The sequence below is a fragment of the Electrophorus electricus genome, chromosome 11, assembly GCF_041902795.1.
Source record: "Electrophorus electricus isolate QZ-2024a chromosome 11, ASM4190279v1, whole genome shotgun sequence".
Taxonomy (NCBI): domain Eukaryota; kingdom Metazoa; phylum Chordata; class Actinopteri; order Gymnotiformes; family Gymnotidae; genus Electrophorus; species Electrophorus electricus.
The window spans coordinates 28,108,378-28,132,530 of record NC_137507.1 but is presented as its reverse complement, the minus strand read 5'-3'; the positions used below and the strand labels follow the sequence as shown (position 1 = coordinate 28,132,530).

The 24,153-nt window shown below is 43.4% G+C and overlaps 1 protein-coding gene and 1 long non-coding RNA gene across 3 annotated transcripts; one reads left to right on the top strand and one right to left on the bottom strand.

Moving 5' to 3' along the window:
• Positions 1-7,069: 7,069 nt before the first annotated feature.
• Positions 7,070-9,478, bottom strand: LOC118241723 (uncharacterized). The gene is made up of 2 exons (XR_004776321.2): positions 9,410-9,478; positions 7,070-7,365 (listed from the first exon to the last, which is right to left on the bottom strand). It is a non-coding gene; the product is annotated as an uncharacterized LOC118241723 (long non-coding RNA).
• Positions 7,620-21,348, top strand: ranbp3b (RAN binding protein 3b). 2 transcript variants are annotated; one of them, XM_081723379.1, is made up of 17 exons: positions 7,620-7,671; positions 11,092-11,147; positions 11,862-11,898; positions 12,282-12,368; positions 12,857-12,928; positions 14,064-14,129; positions 14,487-14,588; positions 15,628-15,728; positions 16,088-16,198; positions 16,350-16,447; positions 16,539-16,614; positions 16,710-16,803; positions 17,293-17,417; positions 17,703-17,823; positions 17,965-18,107; positions 19,411-19,624; positions 19,876-21,348. In XM_081723379.1, the coding sequence occupies exons 1-17, from the start codon at positions 7,650-7,652 to the stop codon at positions 19,920-19,922; spliced, it is 1,572 nt and encodes a 523-aa protein (XP_081579505.1). In that variant the 5' UTR covers positions 7,620-7,649; the 3' UTR covers positions 19,923-21,348. The 2 variants fall into 2 exon arrangements, with proteins under 2 accessions (XP_081579505.1, XP_035384254.2); XM_035528361.2 differs by having other exon boundaries at positions 14,475-14,588.
• The last annotated feature ends 2,805 nt before the right edge of the window (positions 21,349-24,153 follow it).

Sequence of the window (24,153 nt, the reverse complement as noted above, 5' to 3'; positions counted from 1 at the left end):
TGGTGTTATTACAGTTCACAGTGGTGTTATCACTCTTCATAGTGGTGTTATTACACTTCATAGAGGTGTTATTAACCCACCTTTCATCCCTCATCCATGACATGTGATTTTAAAAAATATCTTCTTTGCTTATTATTTTGCGTTGTTTTTGTTTAATTCATATTTAATATTTATCATTGGTTATTCCACTGTTAGTCATTCACATATGCTATCAATAATAGAGCATTAGTAAATGGCTACACAGAGTGGGTTTTTTTCCTGCCTCACACACGTCTGGACTGAAGGGGTTCCTTCCTCACCAGCACCAGATGTTAAGTGCTGGTCAGAGAAGCATCAACGCAGACCTAGACTTCACAAAGGCGACGCTCTCAAATGACCTCCTTCACGCCCGGCAGCCTCCGGGCTGTTTTCCCTCTCAGGTTGGGCCATGTTCTGGCAGTCGCTAGGGTTTCACATATCAGTTCTCCTCTGTCATCGGCTCCTGCGATGAGGTCTAATGTGTTGCCCGCATAACCCCCAGCTTTTTTTGAAAAATGCTAAACATTGCTTTGCAGGACCTGGTGTAATAGTGTGGCTATGCAATAGTGTATTTGAAGGTTACGCTGCCTCACGTTTTCTTTCCACACAGCAGTGCAGCGTGAAAGAATGGAACACTCTCTCTGTGACTCACACAGCTATTTTCTGTATCTGTGTCTCACAGTGTAGTGTAAGAACTTTCTTACTATACTACTTACAGCTGGTGCAGATCCTGAGAATGTAATATATTCACACACACACACACACACACACACACACACACACACAGTTAAATACTTTATTTGGATTAACATGTAAGATAAAATGCTCAAAACATGCTCCAAATTCTTGTTCAGTGTCTTTATCAATTCAGTCTGCCCACAGTAAGTCATACCTTAAGAATATAAAGAATAGCACACATACAAACACACACATTCTCCAAACACATGAAACATAAAATGCCATAGTAAAAAATGTACTCAGTACAATATTATAAATTACATGCTCACACATGCTAAGAAATGCAGTGTACAGTATGTAATATATTTTAGTGATTCCCAGTGTGGTATATTATGTAATACACTTTTCATGTTCTGTGGTGGTGTAGTATGTAATAAATTGGTTTATGACAGTTCTTGGGGGCACGCTAAAATAATTTAGATATGACATTTTAATTTACTTAAGATCAACATATGTACTTTTACTCTGTTTGTTCAATGGACATTTGTAATGAACAAATAGATTTGTAGAAGTATTCTAATGTATTTGTTGGGTGCTACATTAGCCTTTAGACCATTCAGGGAGATATCTTGCAGGCAGCACATAGTATAAAACATTTATTTACTTTTGATTGAAAACCATTTAAAAATAAGAAGATGTGAAACGGCTCCTCGGGAGAAAAGTCCTCACAGAGACATCCCTCTGAATGTCCTCAGACCCTAGAAAACAGAAAAATCACTCTCCCTGCCAACAGATGATAAACAAAAACATTTTTCACCCTGCCACTAGGTAAAACCAACACATCATCCATAAAATAACCTGTTAATTACCCTAAACTGAACAACATAACAACATAAGTTGATGGATCTGTTTTTTAGAAAGAATAAAACGCGTACATGAATTCTCACAATATTCAAAAACTAATGCATCTTTCATCACTCATACACATATATAAACTCCCCCTCCACAGAGACTTGCAGCAAGTGTGGGAAGTCACAGGTAATCATATCCTTGTGTTAAACTCTATTATGAGTTATACAGAGGTAGTTTAATATCTGTTTGCTTTTTTGTGTTACAGTGGTCCTGGGCTGCATTGTTAAATATTCTTGATGACATGAGTTTGACAGATTGTTCTTTTCCTCCATCAAAACCTGTGCACCTGAATCTATATTGCAATCGTATCCTACAAAGAACTCTGCGCAATCAGCGTAGGTGGGTATGTCTCATACTCCGTAACTCCCTCACACTAAAACCCAGTTTATATTAGGAACTTCAGAGTTTAGCATTCTTTCAAAATGTCACAAACATTTTCTTAAACCTTAAACACTGAAAAAACAATCCTCTTTTAATGTCATTTTAAAATTTATCATAATTAGGACTACCGCATGAATCATTTTAAAGAATCAGACATGATAAATATTTTCTTAGTTATAGCCTAAAGCAAATCCCACAGTGCTGAATTAACTGTTTGTCTATTTAGCTCCAGCTGGAATTTCATAAACATTTTTGGTGTTTACTCTGTGCTCATAGTGGGGTTATGTACGTGCGTGTGTGTGTGTGTGTGTGTGTGCGTGCGTGCGTGCGTGCGTGTGTGTGTGTGTGTGTGTGTGTGTGTGTGTCATTTGGGGGCGGCGGGGGCTGATTTTATCAGTATCATAATGAGCAAGTGTAAAAACGTTTTGCTCAAGGCTTTTTTGATATAAACTATTTTGCTCACAGCGCTGGTTAACGGATTTCTGTAGAGCTAGGATATTCAGCCTATGATGAAACAACTGGCCCGTGTATATAAAAGTCTGACATTTGTGGTGAACCGCCAATAAAAGCGTAAATGAATGGAGTCATGAGATCATCGTCAATACTGCCTAAACCAAAACCCAGAAAATACTGAATATTTGCATATGTATACATAATGGACACAACATAGGCTATTTTAATAACTTTCTTAATAACTTTCTATACATATAACCCTTTATGTAACGGACCTTTTTGTCCTGTAGTTTAACATTTATAATCACTTTCTATAATCACTGGCTCTTCCTGAACTACGTCTTTTCATTTAGTAAATAGTAAAATTTCACCATCCAGCTCAACATTTATTTTAACCTCAGTGCACGTCCATCTCTATTATGTCTGTCAGTCTGTGCCCTTATAAAACCTCAGCATGGTTCAGAAACTCCAATTCCACTCTCCGCGGGTCGCGGCGATACGGGCGCAGCCTGCAAACTGAGAGTGCGACAGAGCGCAGGCGGGCATCACCAAATGCAATATAGTGGGTTAAAAAAGTGACCCAAAACCTGATCCACAGCAGTGAGACAGAAAACCCAGGCTTAAATGTAGCTGCTGGATGGTGATAAGCTCCTGCTTCATGAGACAAACACGTTTTAAAACTGGAGCATTAAAGGTCTCTGACATGCATACTAGAACCGCTTTGTTAATAAAAAATAATTATATCAGGCACGAAAAGTAGGAGTGTAAGTTAGTTGACTAGTTTTATATTGAGAGGTCGGTATTAATCTGACGACTAACTGACCAGTTAACAATAACAGCTGGACAGGAGCATAGGGTATGACCAGGTGACAGCTCCTTCAGAGCTAGACACTTAGATGAAGTTTGTCTGATACACACTCAACACCAGTGCTTGTGTCTGGAGATGAAGGTGTATCAGCCTGTGATGTCGATCTGGTATCGATATTATCCTGTGTTGTGCGCCCGGGTATGCAAAGCTCCTACTGGTCTCAGTATTTTCATCTTTAGTGTGTTTAGTATTAATCAGTTCCCAATTGAAACATAATCGAATAGTTGACGTGAAGGTATCTCTGCTGATATTAGTTGTTAAGCTGTTAAGCTGCTAAAATACATCATTGTTTTGTTCTTTCCTGTATTATTTCAGACTACAACACATCTCAGTGGACACTGCCTTGCATGAACATCATATGGTGTCTCAAGCCTAATACATTTCCAAGTTTAACACACAAACCTTTGCCTCAGTGGCGATATTATCGCATGTGTATTTTAAACACGATGTCGGTATTTCCTTTTAAAATTTTAAAATGTTATCGTCGATACCCCTAGTTTAGACTAGCCCCTTGGTCCCACTGAAAGGTACAGATCCAGAGGCAGGTAAATGCTTGAACATAGTATTGGAAGAACACGATCCCTAATTGTCTGCATACATCTGCAATTTACAATTACATAATTATAAAATGTATGTTGAATAAGGCATAAATCGTGCCTGGATTAATGTTTTTCCATTTTAACATTACAGACCAATGCTTTATTTTTTTTGTCTATAGCACCACACATCTTTTGGCATCAAACCAGTGAAGAGTGTATATACAAAAAAAAAAAAAAAAAAAAAAAAGATTTTAAAAAGTTGGCATCCCCTCTTACGTTTCCTGTTTATAAACGAATCCATGAATCCTAACAATAAACAGTGAGAGAGTTTAACAAAGGGTCTCCAAAAACTGATGGTCCACTACCAACTGCGTATGGATAGCATTTTTCCAGAAAAACAAACAGCCAGTCATAATTCCCCAAATACCATCAGGCAATGGCACTCCATGGAGGTCAGGAAGTCTTATACAAGTGGCACTCCATGGAGGTCAGTTGCAGCTTGAAGTTTCTGGCAGTGTCAGATGTGGTCATTAATCAGACCCCGCCAGCAGCAGTGGTACTGATCCATGAGGAGGTCTTGAGTTACAGGAAACATGAAACATCTGCGGAAATAAACCCTGACCAAATTTGAACTCTGTTAACAGTGAGACGAAAAAAAGGTTTCATGACAAAAATGAAAAAGCTAATATATTTGCTTGTACAGATGAAGGAACTCCTTCAGATGTGTACACATGCATGCAATGCACACACACACACATCTGTCTATCTATCTAGATAGACAGATAAAGATAAAGAATGAAGAGAGAGAGAGAAGTAGTCAAACTTATAGTGTAATATACAAAAGGTTTCCAGAGAGATCAAATGTTTCCATCAGCAAAAATGCTAAGAAACACAAACACTACCTATAAAAAGTAAATAAAGTTTAAGGTTAGAGGCTCATCATGAGATTTTTGGATTGATCTGGATCTGTTAGGTCTTGCTCAGTCCCAAGTTCTAGATATATTTTAAAAGTGTAAGCCCCAGTGCCCAGATACTTTAGGTTTTCTGGCACCTTCTTTATGACGCAGTCTTTCATTTCTCAGAATAATAACAGTTTATCTTTTTTTATGAAGTGCAGGCATTTGATTTCCTCCAAAACACGATTTATCCTAACTGACAAGCACCTCAGACATGAAAGGGATTCTAAAGGTAGAAGTACTTCAGGCTGCTGGTATCAGTCGGGGGATATTTGCCGTATTGTAACCCTGCCAAGCATAGCTCAGTGGTTAAGGTGTTTGACTTATACTCTTTTAGCATATTTAGACCAAGCCCATTACTTAAAGTATATTCAAAAATGCTAAGATATAGAATGTTTTGACTAGCAGTGTACATTGCATAATACACTCAAATACAAGCATTGTCTTTATTCTAAAGAAGATAAAGTTCACAATATGTAGAAAAGATAGATGTACAATGTGTGTATGGGGTATTATATGGAATTGTACATACAATCCGACAAGACCATCAAGAACACGTGGGAATGTTTTTTCTCGATTCCCTCAGTCTTGTGTCTACTGTTTTCTGTTTCCATTAGACCTGACTTAACCTCTCGTATCGTTTATTAAATAGCTAACGGACTGTTTCATATGCCAAGTGTAGATGAGTTCAGTCTCAGCAGTCAGAATGATGTATGCACAGGGCCGAGAACAAAATGTAAAAATATTTACAGCCCTGGTGATTTAAGAGAAATATAATGTTACTTTATTATTTACTTCCTCACCATTAATATCAAATCTGAACAGTTTCATGAATTGGAGTAATATTCATTTTGCTTCATATTTTGTGTTAGAATTTGTCTTTCTGTTCTGTACACCAGGATGTCAACACATCTTGATGTTGACTCACAACACTTGCCTGCAGTATATTTCTGAGCATGTTACATAAGAAAAAATCTGTTTATTCTAGTAATCCTTTTAAACCACAATTAGGAATCCCACTAAAAACCAAGCAGCAATCTTATCGCTGTGTTTCCGACAACACTAGAGCAGCCGGGGCAGGTCCTTGCCTCAAGTTTAGAGGCAAAAAAGCAAGAATAAACATGCAGTGACATAAGGATTGATTAATAGGACTGGATCTTACAATCCCTGTAGATCAGTGCTCCCTTACCTGGGGACATTGTGACAGTGTTTCTTTTAATGGATTGATTAAATTTGAAGGAATAAAATGATATAACAAGATTCTGACCCACACTTGCTATAAACAGAAATATTTTGAAACTGAGATAAAACGAATTCATCTAAAAGATGTTATCGATGTGTATATGTGTTTAAACACCACGGGTGTCTCAGTTTCTACCAGTGCACTGAAGTTATTAGTGAACACAACAAATCTTGCTGAAATGAATGAAATGTAATGCGCTGATCTTGTTTCTTCCTTCACATTCTTTTAAAGCAAATTTGACCTGCAACTATTCACCAAGCAGCCTGTCGTATATCCATCTGGCCCTTCTTTGATCTGTAGCGCTGCGCACTGAAGTCTTGGAACGTGTGCGCACAAGGCACTTGCCTGTGGGCTATGTCAAATGCATCTCGTGCATTGAGAAATACTAGATAAGCGTCCTCATCTCTTCCTCTCTCACCCACACACATGCACACCTCCACGGTTTGTCTCCTTCTCACTGTTTTGTCCTTTTTTGTCTTGAAATGCCTGCGGTGAAGCTCAGATAATACGTTTCACAAACATATGAGATAAAAAAAAAAAAAAGAAATACAGAAAGCCTGAACAAGAGGTGTGGGGGGGTGGGGGGAATTATCAATAAATTGTCTAAATAAAATAAAGTCTAAGAAGAATACAAAAAGGAATACACAAATATATGATGTAAACACCTGTAAACAAGTGTATACTACACGTGAATGCCAAAATACCTTTGAGATATACCTAACAGATGTTTTCCTCAAAGATGCTTACAAACAGAATGTACTTTCATTCCAATTAATTAATTCACAAAAAGCAAATTTTACATGACCACACAGTAAGAATGTAATTCTTCAGAAAATTCTATATTAACGATTTATTAGCCTGCAAGTTTGCTAAGAGTGGAGGGAGTCAAGCATAGGGTCAGACAGCCTCGTACTTTAACCTGCCTTCCTGAGGTCTAAACTCTAAAAGTCTGTTACAGGGGCAAATATCTGTATGACCCACAGCCCTGACATTCTTAATGAGAACATATCACACCCAAGAGAAAACTGCAATATTCATGAGTTTATATCTTACAATTGTGATCTTATTTAATCTTAATTTCCTCTCATACAGCACAAAATATTTTTTTTTAATCAACTGGAATACAGGCTGACACTCTCACAGCGTCAAGGAGCCCTGGATGTCCAACCAGTGACCCATGTGAGGCGCAAATGTTGGACAATGGGTAGCTAGTTGAAGAAATGACGCCACCCAGTGCTTTCGAGGGAAAGTGTGGCCCTCGGAAACGAAAACGCAGTATATCATTGCTGCTGTTACCAACTTTTGTGGCAAAAGGACCTGTAAAAAAAAAAGACAAGACACCACCAAACATGCACGTTACTGACCTGCTCTCTCGATTAATAATAAAGAACAATTATTTAACTTACAGTAAAAGAAACAAACATGAATTACTTAAAGTTCTATACACTTTAAAGAGACTCATTTGTGAAAGGTAAATGAAAATAACAGCACAAATAGAGAGAGAGATATTTCTAATCCCGTTTCTATTAAAGCTTTTGTCTCGCTCCTAGAAATAACAGGCTGGCCGCGCGGGGGCTTGTGGGTGCGCACGGAGAAGTAAAATGGCGGACTTGGCGAACGAAGGTAGGCAATGGGGGCGATGCGGCGACGCAGCCAAACAAAGGGCACAAACGGCTCCGGAGGAGCCCGGCAGCGGCGTTTCAGCGTGCAGGCGCCGCGGACTCCTTTCGCCCTCCGTCTGCGAGGTCCAGCGCGTGTTACGAGCCGGCGGGCTGCGCTTTCGTGCGGCCAATGCGGGAATGTTGAGCTGCTGGCGCTAGCGCGGTTAGCCGGCGCGAGCCGTCTGAGGGCGTTAGCCGGCGCGGCTAAAGCTAGCGCGGCTAAAGCCGTCTCAGCTCGCTGAAGGTCGCTCACAAACCGGCTAGAAATCCTCCCCGGCCTCCCTGGTCCTTTTCAAAGGCGTTTAGGCGGGCAGGATCGCGGCCAGCCAGCGGGCTGTGGCGTGGTGTGGGTCCCGGGTTCTGGCTGCGGTAGCCGATGGTAGCTACAACCCCTCAGCGCTTAATCACTAATTAAAGATTAAATTAATTAAAACTTTGTCTAATGAGAGGTTTATAACGTTTTTTTTTTCTTCACCACGACGCCGTTGAGATTTCAAATTGATGCTACATATTTCGCTGTGGTAGTTTTTTTTTTTTTTTGCCTGTTTGTTTTGGTTTTTTTTAGACGTCACCGACTTGTCTTAGCATTGGGCAGTTGGTCAGATCATTAGTTTGCGAGACATCATTTGTTTGAGATTTGGGTTATTTTTGGAAATACTGGACACGACGGGCAGTTATCAGACCAGTGTGATAACATAGCATTGCTATGCTAATACCTAGCCTATCTTATTTTAGCTCGCTGTCTAACCCAATTAACGTTAATGTGCGAATTCATCGTTAAGTTACACGTTGAACAACAGCGCTAGTAACCTTTATTTTATTAGGTTTCGTAGTGGGAAATGGCTTGTACCCGGAAGGTTTGAGAGGGATAGCGTGCTTAGCTAGCACACGTCGTTTGATAGCCTCGATTCTGGAGGCGTAACGTTAGCAAGCTAAGCTAGGATAGCAGCTTCGTCAAACTACCTGTTTTGTGCACATATTCTTCTCGGTAGCACAACATTTTATGTAATAAAAGTCAACCTAATGTCAGTATGAAGAGGGCACGTTGGCTAAATAAGTCGCGATTGGATTTTCTTGATTAAAAAAAAAAAAAGAAACCAACTCGCAATTGGCGAAACTGGTTCATTAGTGCGCCCAGCGGTTAAACTTGACGTTGGCCGACCTGATCTAATGTTGCTTGCCACATTTGTAACGAAAATTGTCTTCCGTGAGATTAGACGGCTATTTTTAAACAAGGCGAGTCAACGCCAGTTTAAATACGAGGATCAGCTGTGTGTAGGGCCCTTGGCAACGGTTAAGCTTGTTAGAAGATGAACTTGGTTTCAACGTCCAGTGTGAACAGAGGCCGAATCGGTTTAGCTAACGTTGGAAGCATTTGCTACAAACGTGTCGTCGTTTGGCTTTCACGTGGGGTGGGGTGTAGTGAGCCAGTAAAGCTCTTGCACGGTCTGCTTTTTGGTGATCGGGTTTATACGGCGCCACTTGAAGCCCCTTCTGCATCCTAAATGTGCCATTCCGTAGCGTGTAACGCTAGCCAGCTGTGGGGTTGGTGGCCGCCGCTTCCCTCAAGCAGGCTAAACCGGGCCCGCCCACCTCCGGGGTTCAGGGTGTAATGAAGCCCCTCTGAGCTGCGCCTACTCTCACCGTGCAGGCAGCGATGGAGCCATTATGATGTGGTGAAGTCATACTACAGGGCTTACCTCAGAAATGCTGCTGCATTGCCTCCAAGTGTGATTATAGTCAATCATGGTACAACCACCGCATGTAACGGGTGGAACGCTTCAGAAAATGCTTAAACATGTTAAAAAAAGTTAAAATGTATTTATTTTGTGGCAAATGGTATGTTTACTTATCAATGCAACAAAAGCCCACAGTCTCACGTGTTGCTGACATTTGGAAGGTTTGGGTAAAAGTACATCTGAGGTTGGATGGGGGTTTTTTTGTTGTTTTTTTGTTGGTTGTTGTTTTTTTATAGTGGGTGGAGAGCAGAAGTGATCCTGTAATATTTACCTATGCATGCATGTCCCATATGTGATTTCCTCATATGGTTTCTAAAAAGTTGGATTTTATTATTGTAATTATTATTAATTGGTATACAAATTGTCGCAAACGCAGTCTTTGTAGAATAATGGATTCCAATAATGCAATCATAGATGACACATGTTTTTGCTCTGTCCCAGTTCTCAGAGCACATGTACCAGGCATTCAGTGTTTTGAATGGCTTGGCTCACGTATGCAGCAAGCTGGGAAGAGCAAAAAATCTGGGCCGTCTGGAAGATCAGTGCTGGTTCCCCAAGGAGTCAGTTAAGGAGATGTGATGGAGAACTTACTGCTGCTAAAATATCAGATAGAAGGAGTATAACGCAAAGCGAACTCAACATAGTGAGGCTTTGTTGGATAAAAAAAGAGACAGGTTTACTAAATCAGTTTTCGCTTGGTCATCAAAAGTTTGCTATGAATTAAGAATCAACTCGGGCTTTAGCGCTGCATGTGCAACAATTAAAATCTCTTGCTGTGTTGATCCCGTGGAGCTGTACTTATGGCTTTGTAGTGACCCTAACCCGCGCCCCCCGTTAAGACATGCTTATATTATTACTTAAATTTGGCCTTTCCTTTTCCTTCACTTGTTGAGATTTTTTTTATTATTATTGCAGAGAGGGCTGGAAAATATCAGACTACATTTAGCTAAATAAACACTTTCCTTCAAGAGCGATTATAACCAAAGTCTTCAAAGAGGCTTTATTTGTCTTGTGATGAGAGCAAATAAATTAATTTGTCCTTGCATTTTCTTCTACAAAGAGCTTCCATGGAGCCAGCTAAGCATGTAGTGTGAGCTGCTCTACTGGTTGCTCTGGTACTTTCTGAGATGCTATCTTGGTACTGAAACCTATGCAAAACCCACAAATAGCTTCTTCAACTACGAATCCCACCTTGTGGTATACCCCTAGGATCAGCGTGTTCTCGTTTAGTTTTTCACAGCATAACGTAATGCCTCTTAAACCAACACCAGAGATTTACTGTGTAGGTTTGTCATTCGAAATGCTTAAAATAGCAGTTGTGTGTTAGAAAAAGTTCAAGTTACCTCTCCACTAATCCAAGTCTATGTAATCCAGCAGTTTGTTTAACATGCAGGAAATTTGTATGTCGAATGAGAGAAAATCATACAAGAAGAAAAGCCAGCACACATGCTTATTTAGCCTGTGGATACTCTAAAAGTTTGGAAAGTGAATAGCACTACTGTTTAACAGAAAGATATAAACAGCAACAACCAGACTTCCCACACATTTGTCATTCTGGTTGTGGTCTGTATTGTGAATTATACAGGAGATTGTCAAATAACACCAATCAACTGATGACCGCAATTTTTTTTTTTTTTACACAGAGAAGCCAGCCATAGCTCCTCCAGTGTTCGTGTTCCAGAAAGAGAAAACGCAAAAGGTAGGCCTGATTTAATGCAGTGGATAGCAAACTTTACCACATTCGCTCTGTGAATGTTGTAGTGAAGATTGACCTTGATTCACATCACAGTGCTTCTTTAGCTCAGGGGAAATCACTCGGGCGTTGTCCACACTGACATGGGTAAATTGGAAAATGCATGTGTTTTCATACATTTTGCCAGTCTTGCACACTAAAACTACCTTTTTCTCTACTCAACGCATCCAAAGTGAAGATGCAGCTTTGGTGGTGTTTTGAGGATTATGGGAAAACAAAGCGTTTAGAATACAGTGACATATGGTTGTCATATGACCTCCGCAGTTCCAATGGCAGAACATGGTGCCTCAGTGTTTACTGCAGTGGGTGTTTTTCATTTCTGGTTTAACTGCTTTGTATAGTATACAGGCTGAGGTTTGGCAGGCAAATGTCAGTTCAGCAGGTGTTTGAGTATTCGAGAGTAATGTCCCTTGGTGGAAGTGATACAGGAGTCATAGGTCAGACACTTGCATGTGTTCACAGTTCACTTTCTCCATAGTTTTTTGTGTTTTATTAGGAACTTCTGGACAATGGACTGAAAATGCCTGTGTACACAAAATGGCATTTTCCATTTTACCCGTGAGAATGTGGGCTAGGCCGCAGCCAGGATCAGCCGAAGTTCAGCCGGTTGTAGATCACGCCTTCCGGTGTGACTGGTTTCTTTTTGTTTCCCCACTGCAGCGGTCAGCTGATGGCTCCAGTGCAGAGGACGGCGATGGTGCGTTTGTGTCTAATCTTTCATCCTAAATTGCATTTATAGCGGTAGGTTATTATTCATGATCCCTGCTAAAAGTAGCTGCTTGGCCATAACTACGCTGAGTAAAGGGCATCATGAGAAGAGCAGCTGAACGTCCCTCTCGACGATCTCTGTGTTGGCTAGTCCACTTCCTGAGCTCTGCAGCAAATGATAACAAGCCAGTATGAAGGGGATAGTAAATGCAAATTTGATTTTGGCCATTTGGCAGCGTATGGCTTTTTTTTTTTTTTTTCAGAAATGGTCGATGTTTTGCAGTCCAATGTGAACATTCCTAGCTACCAAAGCCCAAGAGGCGAATTATGTGCAAGAAGTATAGCTGACTGGCTGGTTTGTGTTTTCTCTAGACTCAGACAGGGAGGATGGAGAATACTGTCCTCCAATGAAGAGAGAGAGAACATCGTCGTTGACACAGTTCCCACCTTCACATTCAGGTACTGCAGCACTCCAGAAAAAGTAATTAAACAACAAATTATTCTGTGCATTTTTTTAGGTAGGTGTTTATCCTGCATCAGATGCCACAATCAGCTAACAAAGGGCTCATTAATTAGATAATGAGTTGAATTTGGCATTTTTAAAAATTAAAACGTAAGACTGCTGTCCTGTTGTTCTCCAAGACTGCATCCGGACAGCCTGCCTTTATCCGATTATATATATTTATGTACTTTTTTCTGTGTGTCATGGCATCTTTTAGTAGTCATTCTTTACACGGGCCATCAACGCAAAGCTCTGGGTTCCATCACGGTGATCAAGACTTCTCTTGGTCATAATCTGGGCCACTTGGCGTTGCAGCCACACCTCACTCGATCGCGTCTTGTGTTTGGTACCAGCTGTTATCCAATCATCTGTGGCGTGAAATGTTTTTTGTGCTCCGTGCCATCACAGTCATGCCGTCTCTCTCCGTGTTTGTCTCCTGCTGCAGTTTCCAAGAATAATGTGTTTATGCCGTCAAGCTTCTGTCAGTCTCCCACGGGCAACTCCGATTCAGAGCCAGGTAAGACCCGACAGCTCACCCCCCTTTAGCGCTGCGGCTGGCAGTCCAGGCTCTGGGTTCTGAAGGGAACATAATTACATGGGACAAACTGCATGTCCAGATTGTGTGTTTCACTATGGCTGGGAGGATCACACTATGATATGGAGCTCTTTGTGTCGAAGTTCTTGTAAATGTCCAGTTAAACGCATTGGGTTTTTTTTAATGACCTTTTAAAGGGCTGTCGTTACTGAAAACCTCGAAAGAGTGATGTTTTTTTTTATTAGTTTGATTGTAGTTGTTTTGTGGGTACTACATATATTGCTGTTATTAAGGTTTTCTTATAATGTTATCAGGTGAAATGTACAGTGCTGAAAGAATTGAAGTGTCTGTTGCAAATGCGTAAACATATTTTGCCCGACGTCCAGAGATTGGTGCTTGATGAAGCCTCCAAAATTGCCATTAGTTATTGTTGTAAAGGACTTTGGTGTTATTGAGCAAACCTCTCAGCTATTGTTTCAACCAATCTGGATTTACCCAGCAGAGGGAAGAGATGAACAGTTTCTCTTCAGTTTCACTATTTTGAAATAATTTCCAAAACATGTTGGGGGGGGGGGGGGGGCGCGCGGTGCGCATGTCACGTTTTTGTGAGCCTGGGTGCAACACAACTGTGTTTGTACAACACGCATGACTCAGGGAGTTCTCTCAGAAGCAGGAGATGGGGAGGAGAATTGAGAAGGGCCGTCTGGAGACGCCTGGGGGTTGGGGTGGTTTGTCCAAGGCTGAGCAGTCAAGCGCGCTGGACCTAAATGTCCAAATGTGCTCAGCTACCGTGTCTGACGGGCCAAGAATGTGCAGAAGTGGGTCTCCAGCAGTCCCAAAAGGCACGTCTGCCAAGGGGACCGAACAGGAGGCAGTCGAGCAGTGCGCATGCGTGTTGCCGCGGTAACGAAACACAACAGTGTTGTGTTCCGAGTCATGTGAAAGGGAGGGAGACCGGGTCTTTAATGGAGAAAGTGTGTGTGTGTGTGTGTGTGTGTGTGTGTGTGTGTAAGAGTGTAAGAGAATAAACTTGAAAAGACGGTGAGGCAGACACAACACACAAATGGCAAACAGTGACCCGTTATCTGTTTGTTTTTGCCCTGTCGACGTCTGTTAGAGGAGAAACCTGTTGGGTTTCGGTTGAAGCCACCAACTCTAATTCACGGCCAAGCCCCCAGTGCAGGTAAGACTTACTCTGCAACGTGTGACACTGAAATGGAACAGATGAGTGAAGTGCCTCCCATGATGACGTACTTTACATAGTTTGTCTTTGCACAGTGAGTGTAATAAATGTCTCCAAAATTGAATGTAAAACATATAAAAGAGGGTATTAATGAGACAAATGAGATCTGCACGGAATCAGTAGAATAAACAAAACAAAAAAAAGTTTAAACTATTTGTAATGTACATAAAATGAAACGCAGAGACGTAAAACTTCAGCTAGTCAGAATGATTGCGTGTTGTCCCTTGGCTGTGGCATTGGGCCCCGTGCTTGGGCCGCACGCTTTCAGATCCTATCCATCAGTAGGCTGCTTTGCAGGTGTTCCCAGTCAGAAGCCGAAGGAACAGCAGCGCACTGTCTTGAGACCCGCGGTCCTTCAAGCTCCGCCCACGAAGACCCTCACCGAGCCCAGCAAGAGCAGTGAGTGCCCACCCACTTTTCTGCCTGTTCATAGGTCGGAGACCTGCGTGTTCGGCCCTGATTCGTAGCTGAATCTGTCTGCCTTTCAGTGGTGGGGTTCACTTGTGCGATTGAAATTTTGGTTCCCAAACCCCAACAATGGAATTATCCAGGAATATCACTACACTTTGTAAAAGCCCTGCTTTTGTGTTGGTTGGTTTTTTGTTTTTTTCTGGGATTGATTGTGGCTGATGAATTTGTGGTACGTTCAGAATGGCAAACTCTTGATCCTGCGGTATATTCATGGGATGGTTCATGGGATGGTTTCTTCCTATGAATTTAACGCAGTTATGAGCAGTTCACATGGGCCCTCACAAAACTTTTGACTAACAGTTTAGAGATTTGCTAGACGTGGTAGATTATCTGTTACAAAGTCTTAATAAAGTGCCAATTTTACGACTAGGAGACTCTGTGTACCCTGTTAATATCAACAGCACTATTTGAAATTGGATGAAATGATGGCACTTCCGTCTTTCGTATGGACACATTCATTCTCTCTCTCTTGTTCAAATGTGTCTTTCAGAAGCAGTTTCCCTCTACCACTGAATTTCCGCATGCTGCTGTTTGCTCAAATGGTCTTGAGAGTTGAGGGCAAACGTTGTGATTTTAAAATCTACTGTTTGTAGATGCTTGCAGTCATGGTTTACTGTCCACAGAGTGGCTAATGACCCTCAGGTCAAACAAAAGAAAGTGGTGACGCCTGAAATTATTGCCTCTAAGATCTTTTCCTTTGGTTCAGATATGCTTCTAATTATATGTGGGATTGTTTGTTATATTTATATCCATCTGAAACAAATTTTAAAATGCTGCCCAACTCTGCCTGTTCACATAGTCACTTACTCAGACTGGTGACTATGAAAGAAGCTTAAAATGCCTTTCTTTGAGCTCGTGAGCATGTGTGAAATAACATTAGCACGCGTGCCGTGTGTGTGTGTGTGTGTGTGTGTGTGTGTGTGGTTGGAGTACCTCCAGGCTAACCTCGCCTGTTTCCCCTCCTCAGACTCGAGCTGTGGAACAAATGGTGTGGGCAAGTTTTCAGAGGCGGCGACAGAAGAGCGGCCGAGCTTCCTGAACAGCACAGAGAGCTCGGACAAGTCGCCGGTGAGGCCAGCAGCTCGGTCATGTGCAGAGCAACATTTTAAAGTGGCCATATAAGGAAAGAGGAACAGTTGTCGCGTGTCGGCTAACACATACAGATATTAATAGAGTAGCTTGTAAAACTACAAAGTATCCACGGCAGGTTTCCCCCACAGAGCATGCTCTGTGACCTTTCTCCCAGTCTCCGCTCTGTGTCGGGAAACCACCACGCATCACTCAGTGCCTCCGCGATTTTGGTGGGCCGCATGTTTTGTGTGGTCTCCTCCCCCCCGGTTTGTTTTTCTTTCCCTTTCGTGGTGTCTGTGCCTCTCTCTCCACTTAAGTCTTTCCTGTGTGCATGGGCTTCCCATGGGTGTCCACAGAAGCGAGAGGAGCAGGCCGGAGAGGCCAGGTCTGAGGAGGGCGGCCCGAGGAAGGATGCCCTCGTCGACTCTGGTTTTGTGTTTGGACAGAACATCAAAGAGAGGGCAAAGGTCAGTGGTCCCTCGTGTTGGCTTGGTTCACGTCCTGACCCCTTAGAGCATCGGAGAAAGGCGGTCTTCAGAGCTTTTGAACTGAGCGATACTTGGTCTAAATGAACAAAAGGCTGTGTAGAATAAACAGATGTTTCTCCTGTCTCTTCAGGTGGAAGAGAACAGCACCGTCAGTGACTCAAAAGACTCCACACAGAACTCTCAGACTGGGAGTACTAATTACTTCCTGCAGTACATTGGCACCTCAAGGTAACTTTTTTCCCTCTCACACACACTGGTATTTCTTTATGATCATTTTGTCTATCTACTCAGCTGGTGTCTGTCTGTCTGGGTTTTTCAGCGCTCTGAATGCTACCAACAACACAGACAAAGGAGCCAAGTTCGTCTTTGGCCAGAACATGTCTGAGAGAGTGCTGGTGAGTTGGGGCAGTAGTGTGTGAACACGTCCGAGGGACTGCGGGTGAGTTGGAGAAATGTTATCAAATATTGAGCAGTACGCGGTGTGTTTCAGACTCCTCCAAAGAGCAGTGAATCGACAGCAGAGGGTACCAGAGACACAGCTTCATCTTCAGAGCCTTCGTCACAGGAGACCACTCCAGAAAAGAGTACGCCCCCCCCCCAAAAAAAAAACAAAAACAAAAAACACCTCCCAGAGACGTTACAGATCATCATCATCATTCCCACGAACTGACTGATCTGTTTGTGGTACACGCAAGTCTGCATCCTCAGACCTAAACAAAGACAAAAGACCAGGCACATGTCCACTAGTGTGACCTGATTTGATGGGTGTCCGTGGTGTTTCTTAAAGTATCCCCCCTTCACCACTGACCGCTTCAGAGGATCTCAGCAGGGAGGCAGTCTGCTATTTAAATCGTTGGATTTCAACTTCAATATTTTTGAAAAATAAAAAAATTATCTGTAATATTTGCTCTAATGTTTTAGTGGTAAAAAACAAAGGAAAAATAAACCACAGCCTTCAAACTTTAACTAGTGGTCTTCAAATAAAAGAAAATAAACTCAAATTTATATCTCCTCATTGATGTCCATGCTGACCTAGGTTTCTTGTGTTTGTTTGTCTGTGTGCATGTGAGCAGTTCCCAACGTCACAGAGTCTCTGGAAGAGTCGGCGGCTGCGTACACCAAAGCCACGGCCAAGAAGTGCATTCTGGAGAAGGTGGAGGTGCGCACAGGCGAGGAGGCAGAGAGCAACGTCTTACAGGTCAGCGTGCGTTCTGGCTCCCTGCCTTTGCTGCTCCGTTGACAGGGTCCCCCGTGTCCTTTATTAAAGCATGGCTGGGGCTGAATGTTTCATTCCTCCATCCTCACGGAGAATCTGGGGGGGGGGGGGACCCTGCGCCCGGTTCCAGCGCCGCGGCTGACTTCACGCGCTCCACAATCGACCCGCTCAGATCGGCCGCTAAACGGAAAAGCCCGCGCGAACGTGCGGCTCGGCACGGACCCGACGTGGTCTCATGGTTCTCTGCGTCCGGTCTGGTCTACGCAGATGCAGTGTAAGCTGTTCGTCTTCGATAAGCCGGCGCAGTCGTGGGTGGAGCGAGGGCGGGGACTCCTGAGACTTAACGACATGGCCTCCACAGACGACGGCACGTTACGCTCCAGACTAGGTCAGAGCGCGTTTCTTCAGTTTACGATGACCGTTTATCTATATCCGTCTGCCCAGTCGTGGAATGAGCACGGCAGGGCTCTTGGGATGCGGGTTTCCTAACGCCTGCCTCCGTTTTGTCTCCGTCTCTGCCCCCTGGCAGTGATGCGTACCCAGGGCAGTCTGAGGTTGATCCTCAACACCAAGCTGTGGGCCCAGATGCAGGTGGATAAGGCCAGTGAGAAGAGCGTCCGTATCACTGCCATGGACACGGAGGACCAGGGAGTCAAGGTCTTCCTCATATCGGTACGTCGGTGTGTGTGGGGTCTGTCGGTATGTCCAGGTTTGTCTCGGTGCCTGGCCTCTCTCTCTTTGGTGTCCCTGTGTGCACCTGTCACCTCTCCACTGCCTCTCGATGAATCGCTGGGAAGAGAAATTGATCTGTGCGGTGCTTAGTCAAACAGCTACACACCTGAGCGCACGCATTTGATTCCTCAGAAAAGCTCTGTTTCTGATCGTTTAAAATGGTGCTCACACATTTTTTTTATATTTTTTTTTTTTAAATCTTTTTCAGTGCCACATTAAATAGTAGACTGAAAAGATGAGGAAAACCAAGATTTTTAAGGTGGAACAAAAAATTAGAATAAGAACCCAACTACAGCCTTGTGCTATCTGCACAACTGGTAGATATACAGCTGTCAGACATTTGGAACTATTCATATACAGAGAAATGGATCATTAAAGCCAAAATATGTTGTCTTTCCTTTATGGGAAAACAGTGTCCAAGTTTTTGCTGTCTTTTTAATAGCAGTACTATATGACTAGCTGGACAGAGCCATGCTAGGAGCTGCAGACGTAGCTTAAACGTTTACATTTATGGCATTTAGCAGACACTCTTTTCCAAAGCGACTTACTGGAGCACTCGTATGACTTGATGTGGAGGTGGTGTGTGGTTAACTAGCCAACATTTAGCTGGCACTTTTAAAATGGGGACTGGCCAGGCTAACTTGTCTGAATGAAAGTGATCCCTGTAGCAATTACGAAAATAACATGAGTGTTCTCAGATAGTTGTAATTCATGGATGCAGCCAGAACTGATGTCTGTGCTTTCAGTATTTGCCTGCCTCTCTTGGCCTCTGTCTGCCTCCGTCCTTCTCCATAGGCCTACAGAACTACGGTAGCTCCACCTTTCTTTTACTGGTGCATATTGGGCTAGAAATAGTATGAAAAGGGTCCCCCAGCTTCCAGTGAATGTATTATGGCTTATTTTAAGCATAGGCCTACTAGCTTTGTGTAGTGTGTAGCCCAGTATAGAGCAGGCCGAGGTGCAGGTCCTACAGGTGATCGTCAGGTGTGAAGACAGTGATGACCAGTTAGAGGAATCATTTAATCAGCTACAAGAGATTATGAAGTCCAGGATGGGATTTGAATACCGCTAATATAGTGCAATGTGAAGGTACCTCAGAATAGCAGACCCCGTGCTGAAGTGTGAACGTTTCAACACAGCCAGAGTGTTTCGCAGCAGCGCAGCACTGTAAAGCAGGGTCGTGTGCAGGGTCCCGGCGGTCCGCGCGCTCGTGTGTAACGACGGTCGCTCGTGTCTCCCACAGGCCAGCTCGAAGGACGCCGGGCAGCTGGCTGCCGCGCTTCACCACCGCATCCTGGCCCTGCGCAGCCGCGCAGAGCAGGAGGTGGAGAGCACGCCCACCCCGCCCCAGGCCGATGCTCCGCGCCCCGACCAGGACGACAGCGACGACGACGACGACGAGCTCGCCGACAACAGCGCCGCCAGCATGACCGCGGCAGGGAGCACCAGCGGCGGTGGTACGTGTCCCGCCGCGCACCGCGGCGATTGTTAGTCACATCAGCTGTTTGTGGTTGGGAGGGGTGGCCCATCCTCTCCTCATCTGTTAAATTAAATTTGTCATTTTGAGTTATTTATATTCCTCATTTCCCATCTGGAGTGATCAACCCTGATTACTAGTTGAGAATAGGCTTCCCCTGCGATCCTCTTATTACACCACACACACGATTAACGGCATGGTAGAGTAACTTTATTTTCTCGTTTTCTCCAGGCACCTGTGAAGCATCTGGCGAGGCTCCGGTAGCTGAGAGTACATAACACTCTGCCTGATGCCCAGCTGAAACCTGCTCCATGGGGCCTTTTTCTTTTGTTTTGGGGTCTCCCACCCCACCCCCCACCTCTCCCTTTTTTTTTCCTTTTTTTTTCCTTTTTTTTTTTGGGTTTCCTTTCTTTTTTTTCTGTGCAGGCATCTGGGTGGACAGCCTTAACCACCACGACTCTCCCAACCCAGTGCTGCGGGTCCTTCACATCCAGCCCTGTGGCAGAGATTCAGCCGCTCGCCTAAAACTCGTCTAGTTCAGTTTTCCGCATTTAATGTAAATCTGGAATTCATTTTTGTTTCGGTTTTTTTTTTCCTCCAGTTTCCAAATGTTTTGTTTAGTTTGTTTTTTTATCATTTTGTTTGGATTTGCATTCTGTTTTAGTTTCCTGGACTGCAAACAAACAAAAAAAAAACCAACAAAAAAACAAAAGGAAAACAGAGACTTTTCCGTGTATGGGTCTGGACTTGCCACTCATCATATTGATGAGTGTGAGGGTATTCCTCTCTCTGTTTTAAGATACGGCACATCCCACCACTGCAGTTTCTACCGCAGGACTTTTTTTTACTTTCTCCCTCCCTCCCTCCCTCCCTCGCTCACTTTCTCCATCTCGTCTCACGCTGCAGCCCACCTCTCCTTCACGATGTCCAAAATCCATCCGATGACTTCACCCCACCCACCAATCTCCCTGGACCCTGCGACACCCCTTCTACCCGATTCCCCCCCTCCCCCCCGGGTTTTGGTAGCTGTAACCTTTCGCTCTGATTCTAACTTATTTCCAGTGGTTTCACCAAGCATCTCTGGTTTCCCCATAAGCCAATGTGCTTACTAGTCTGCTATGATGGTAATTAGGTAGCTCTCTTATTGATGTAAATGAATAAAGGACTAAACCAACACATGGACTGTGCTATTGTGGATCTCTGCTTCTAGAATACTCCATAACCCCTCTTCTAAGAAGAACAAGGAGATGGCAACGAAAGACAAACAAGGAAGGAATTAGTTTTGCCCCCTTACCCTTATGGAATCACCAGATTCTGTCCTGCGTCCTTGCCCTGGGACAGGTGGCTTCCTTTGTGTTTGATCTGAAAACTTACTGAAGTTAAGCATCTCTGCAGATATATTGGTTTTTATTTTCCATATTCTGAAGGTTTATATGTTAACTTTTTTTATTGTTTTATTAACTTTTTATCCATTTTCATGTCATTGGAGACAGTACAGTGGAGATGTTTTTTTCCCTTGTGTGTTGAACTCGAGTGTATTTAGAAAAACATGAATATGGAACTTCTCATGTAAATTTCTATGAATATATTATCATTTACTAGAACACCATGTCTCCAAATCTCCTTTACAAAATAAATAGTAAAATCAAAGTTAAAAAAAAGCAAAAGGAAAAACTTTGAAATAAATTTTTGTCTATGGTCAAATGTGGTGTACTTACCTTGCTTAAACAGAGAAAAGGGTTGGATTTATAAGTTAAAAGCTGGCATTTGTTGTGAGGTGTATTGAAGGATACCATCCGAAATGTTCATGTGGATGGTTAAATGACACGTAGTTGTCGTATTGCCAATATTTTAAAATCTTCATACCGCATGCTTTCGGGATTATCGTGTGAAGTTATCTTGCACGTCTCTGGTGTCGTTAGCGCTACCTGTGCTGTAGTGGTATGTCGTTAGGTTTTATTACCATACAGATATCCAGGCTTAGTGTGTTGGATGTGTGGATGGTGTAGTGTGGTGGGGTTTTCTCACTGTCCACCAGAGGGTGTCAGGTTTCAATTATTGGAAGACGTTAGCAAATAGTTGAAATAATCCTTTATTACAATCATACAAATAGCAGAAGCCCTACGTTCTCTTGCACACAGAGAAATGTGACTAACTTTGGGGGTTTTAAGGTGCTGGTCTTAAATTCCTAAAGTGTGCATAAACCGGTTGCTGTTACGAAGGCACTCTGAGCATAGTTTACTGTTTAATGCGTGCTGCGTAAAAGTGCGCCAGAGGACTTTAGGCGCTACTTTCCAGTTAACGTACTTCACTGATGCAGGACAGTTTCCCGACGTGTGGCGGTTACAGCTTACATCATGGTGACGAAAAGATACGCGTGGATTAAGTTCGATATTATTTACTATTGGTCGGCAAACTCTGTCTTAGTATTTCTGTAGCTTTTAAATGAACCTGTCAGAGCTAGAATCTTCTCACAGGTATCGGTGTGATTAGAGACCGTTTGGCCGATATTTCTCCATCTTTCTTCTGGAAGGCCTGTGTGATCATCTGCGTCCTGGCGCTGGACATGGGAGACTGGGAACATCCGGTAACGCAGAGATAACACCCTGGTCTGCTGACACAACTGGCCGTGCTCTTGGTTGTAAACAGTAAGAACAGAATTGTCTGTGTTTGGACTATGAGAATATTCTTGTGTGGGTGTCTAATACAGAAACTGGCCGTTGGAAAGACACGCTTTCCTCGCTGATCGCATGTTTCACATAAACTAACGTGTTTATATTCAGCCTACAGTAGACACTAGTAGATCACGCGTTGCCACACGTGTAAGCACTGTACTGTTACTTCTTTCTGATCTCTTAACCTTAGTTTTCCCAGAAACTCTTTGAAGTCAACAGTACCGATGCTGTACTTGTCCATCATCGCGCACATCTGCTTGGTCTTTCCCTTTCCGACACACGCCATATGTCTCCAACCCCCTCCTGCAGGTCTCGCAGGTTCAGACTTACTGCCGTCATTGTCCATCATACCCTGCAAGTGACGGGAGAACGGCAGTATTGTCAAAAACCGTCTTCCGTCCCAAGTGCCGTTCACACCGCTGCAATATTTCATTTCCAGCAATGAGAGAGGGACGCATCTGTAACGTTAAAGTGGGTCATTAGACTTTGCGCACGTCGGCACGTCTTGCCTCCTTGCTCAGACAGCGCTGCCTCAGACCCTCTACTACATCTGCCGTCCTGTGTGTCCCAGAGCAGTGGATCTGGGGGAACTTACACATGGATTACAACCCTTTTCTTTTCCGGTACGCAGTTTGGCAAAACGAAGCAGCCCCGATTAAGTCTATAACGTCCCTCGGGAGCCACTGTGGCTCGCAGCTTTGCACGCCGGGGGGTTTGAAGTTGGCACGGGAGTAAAGGATCCACCTGAGCAAACATGGAAGTGCAGCCGCCGCAGGCTCTGTTGGCTTGGAAACTAAAACGTAAATGGTGTTACCGGATAAGTGTGGAGACGAGCCAAACGCACCGTGGAACAACGGGGAAACAACAGGGCTTAAACTCTCTGGCATGCGCACGGACTCATGTTGTACGTCGCGGCTCGTGTCTTCCTTGACAAGGCCACACAGTGCAAAGTTGCAGTGTGTAGTGTCTGTAGTAAAAATATCACGAGTCGTGTTCTGCATGCTACGCGGTAGTATTGGAGACTTTTTTGGAAGAGTGCATATCCAACAGGAGGCTAATGTCCTGCGCAGCAAGGCGAGTAAACCAGGTTCCAGTAGCCGGTGGTATCCAGGGCACACAACCAGTAAATGCGCAATCACAGAAGTATATCTCCTCTACAACGCGCATAAATCCCCCCCCCCCAAACAAACAACCAAACAAAAACATTTCTACTAAACGTTATACGAAACATATGGAGTTTGAGTTGGACATGTCGACGTCTGTCATTCGTGCCCGGCTCTCCGTCAGACCCACACATGCGCTTATCGGTAGGTGTTCACTATCCAACGATTGATTGAAATGTTCAAATTAGAAAATTGTGCTATTTAATGCAATGGCCACAAATACGTGGTGAACGCGAGAATAAATTGGTGAGTGATTGTGTGCACTCTGGTACATGATCATGGATGAGGGAGCTTGCAGGCTGCCAAAAACACTTTCATGTATGGAACAGTAGATAATCAGGCCTGACACTAAAAACACAAGTTCAAAGCAGATTTGTGTTTTGACAGTTTATACAAAATAATTGTTAAGGTACCAAATATGTTTGTAGTGGACTAATATCCCAATCTGCTTCTGGTTAAAATAATGCCAGTCAGCTACGGCACTCGTAATAATTCAGGTTTTTAATACAGTTGTTGTGACTGATACTTGTTACTGCAACCATTTGAGGCGCTAATAATTGGTTTCGTGTGTGCGGAGAACGAGGACACAATCGCCCAAACTATTCGCAGTTAGGGTCTGGAATGCTTTCCTCGGAATTATTTACAGCGAGTTGTTTACTCTGTCTCGACTG

Bases quoted from the DNA above. Each gene is read 5' to 3' on its own strand.
- ranbp3b (XM_035528361.2), top strand. From the start codon at position 7,650: ATGGCGGACTTGGCGAACGAAG. The intron at 12,929-14,063 runs GTAAGACCCGAC...GACGTCTGTTAG, and splicing joins CAACTCCGATTCAGAGCCAG to AGGAGAAACCTGTTGGGTTT. The intron at 16,199-16,349 runs GTCAGTGGTCCC...CTGTCTCTTCAG, and splicing joins ACATCAAAGAGAGGGCAAAG to GTGGAAGAGAACAGCACCGT.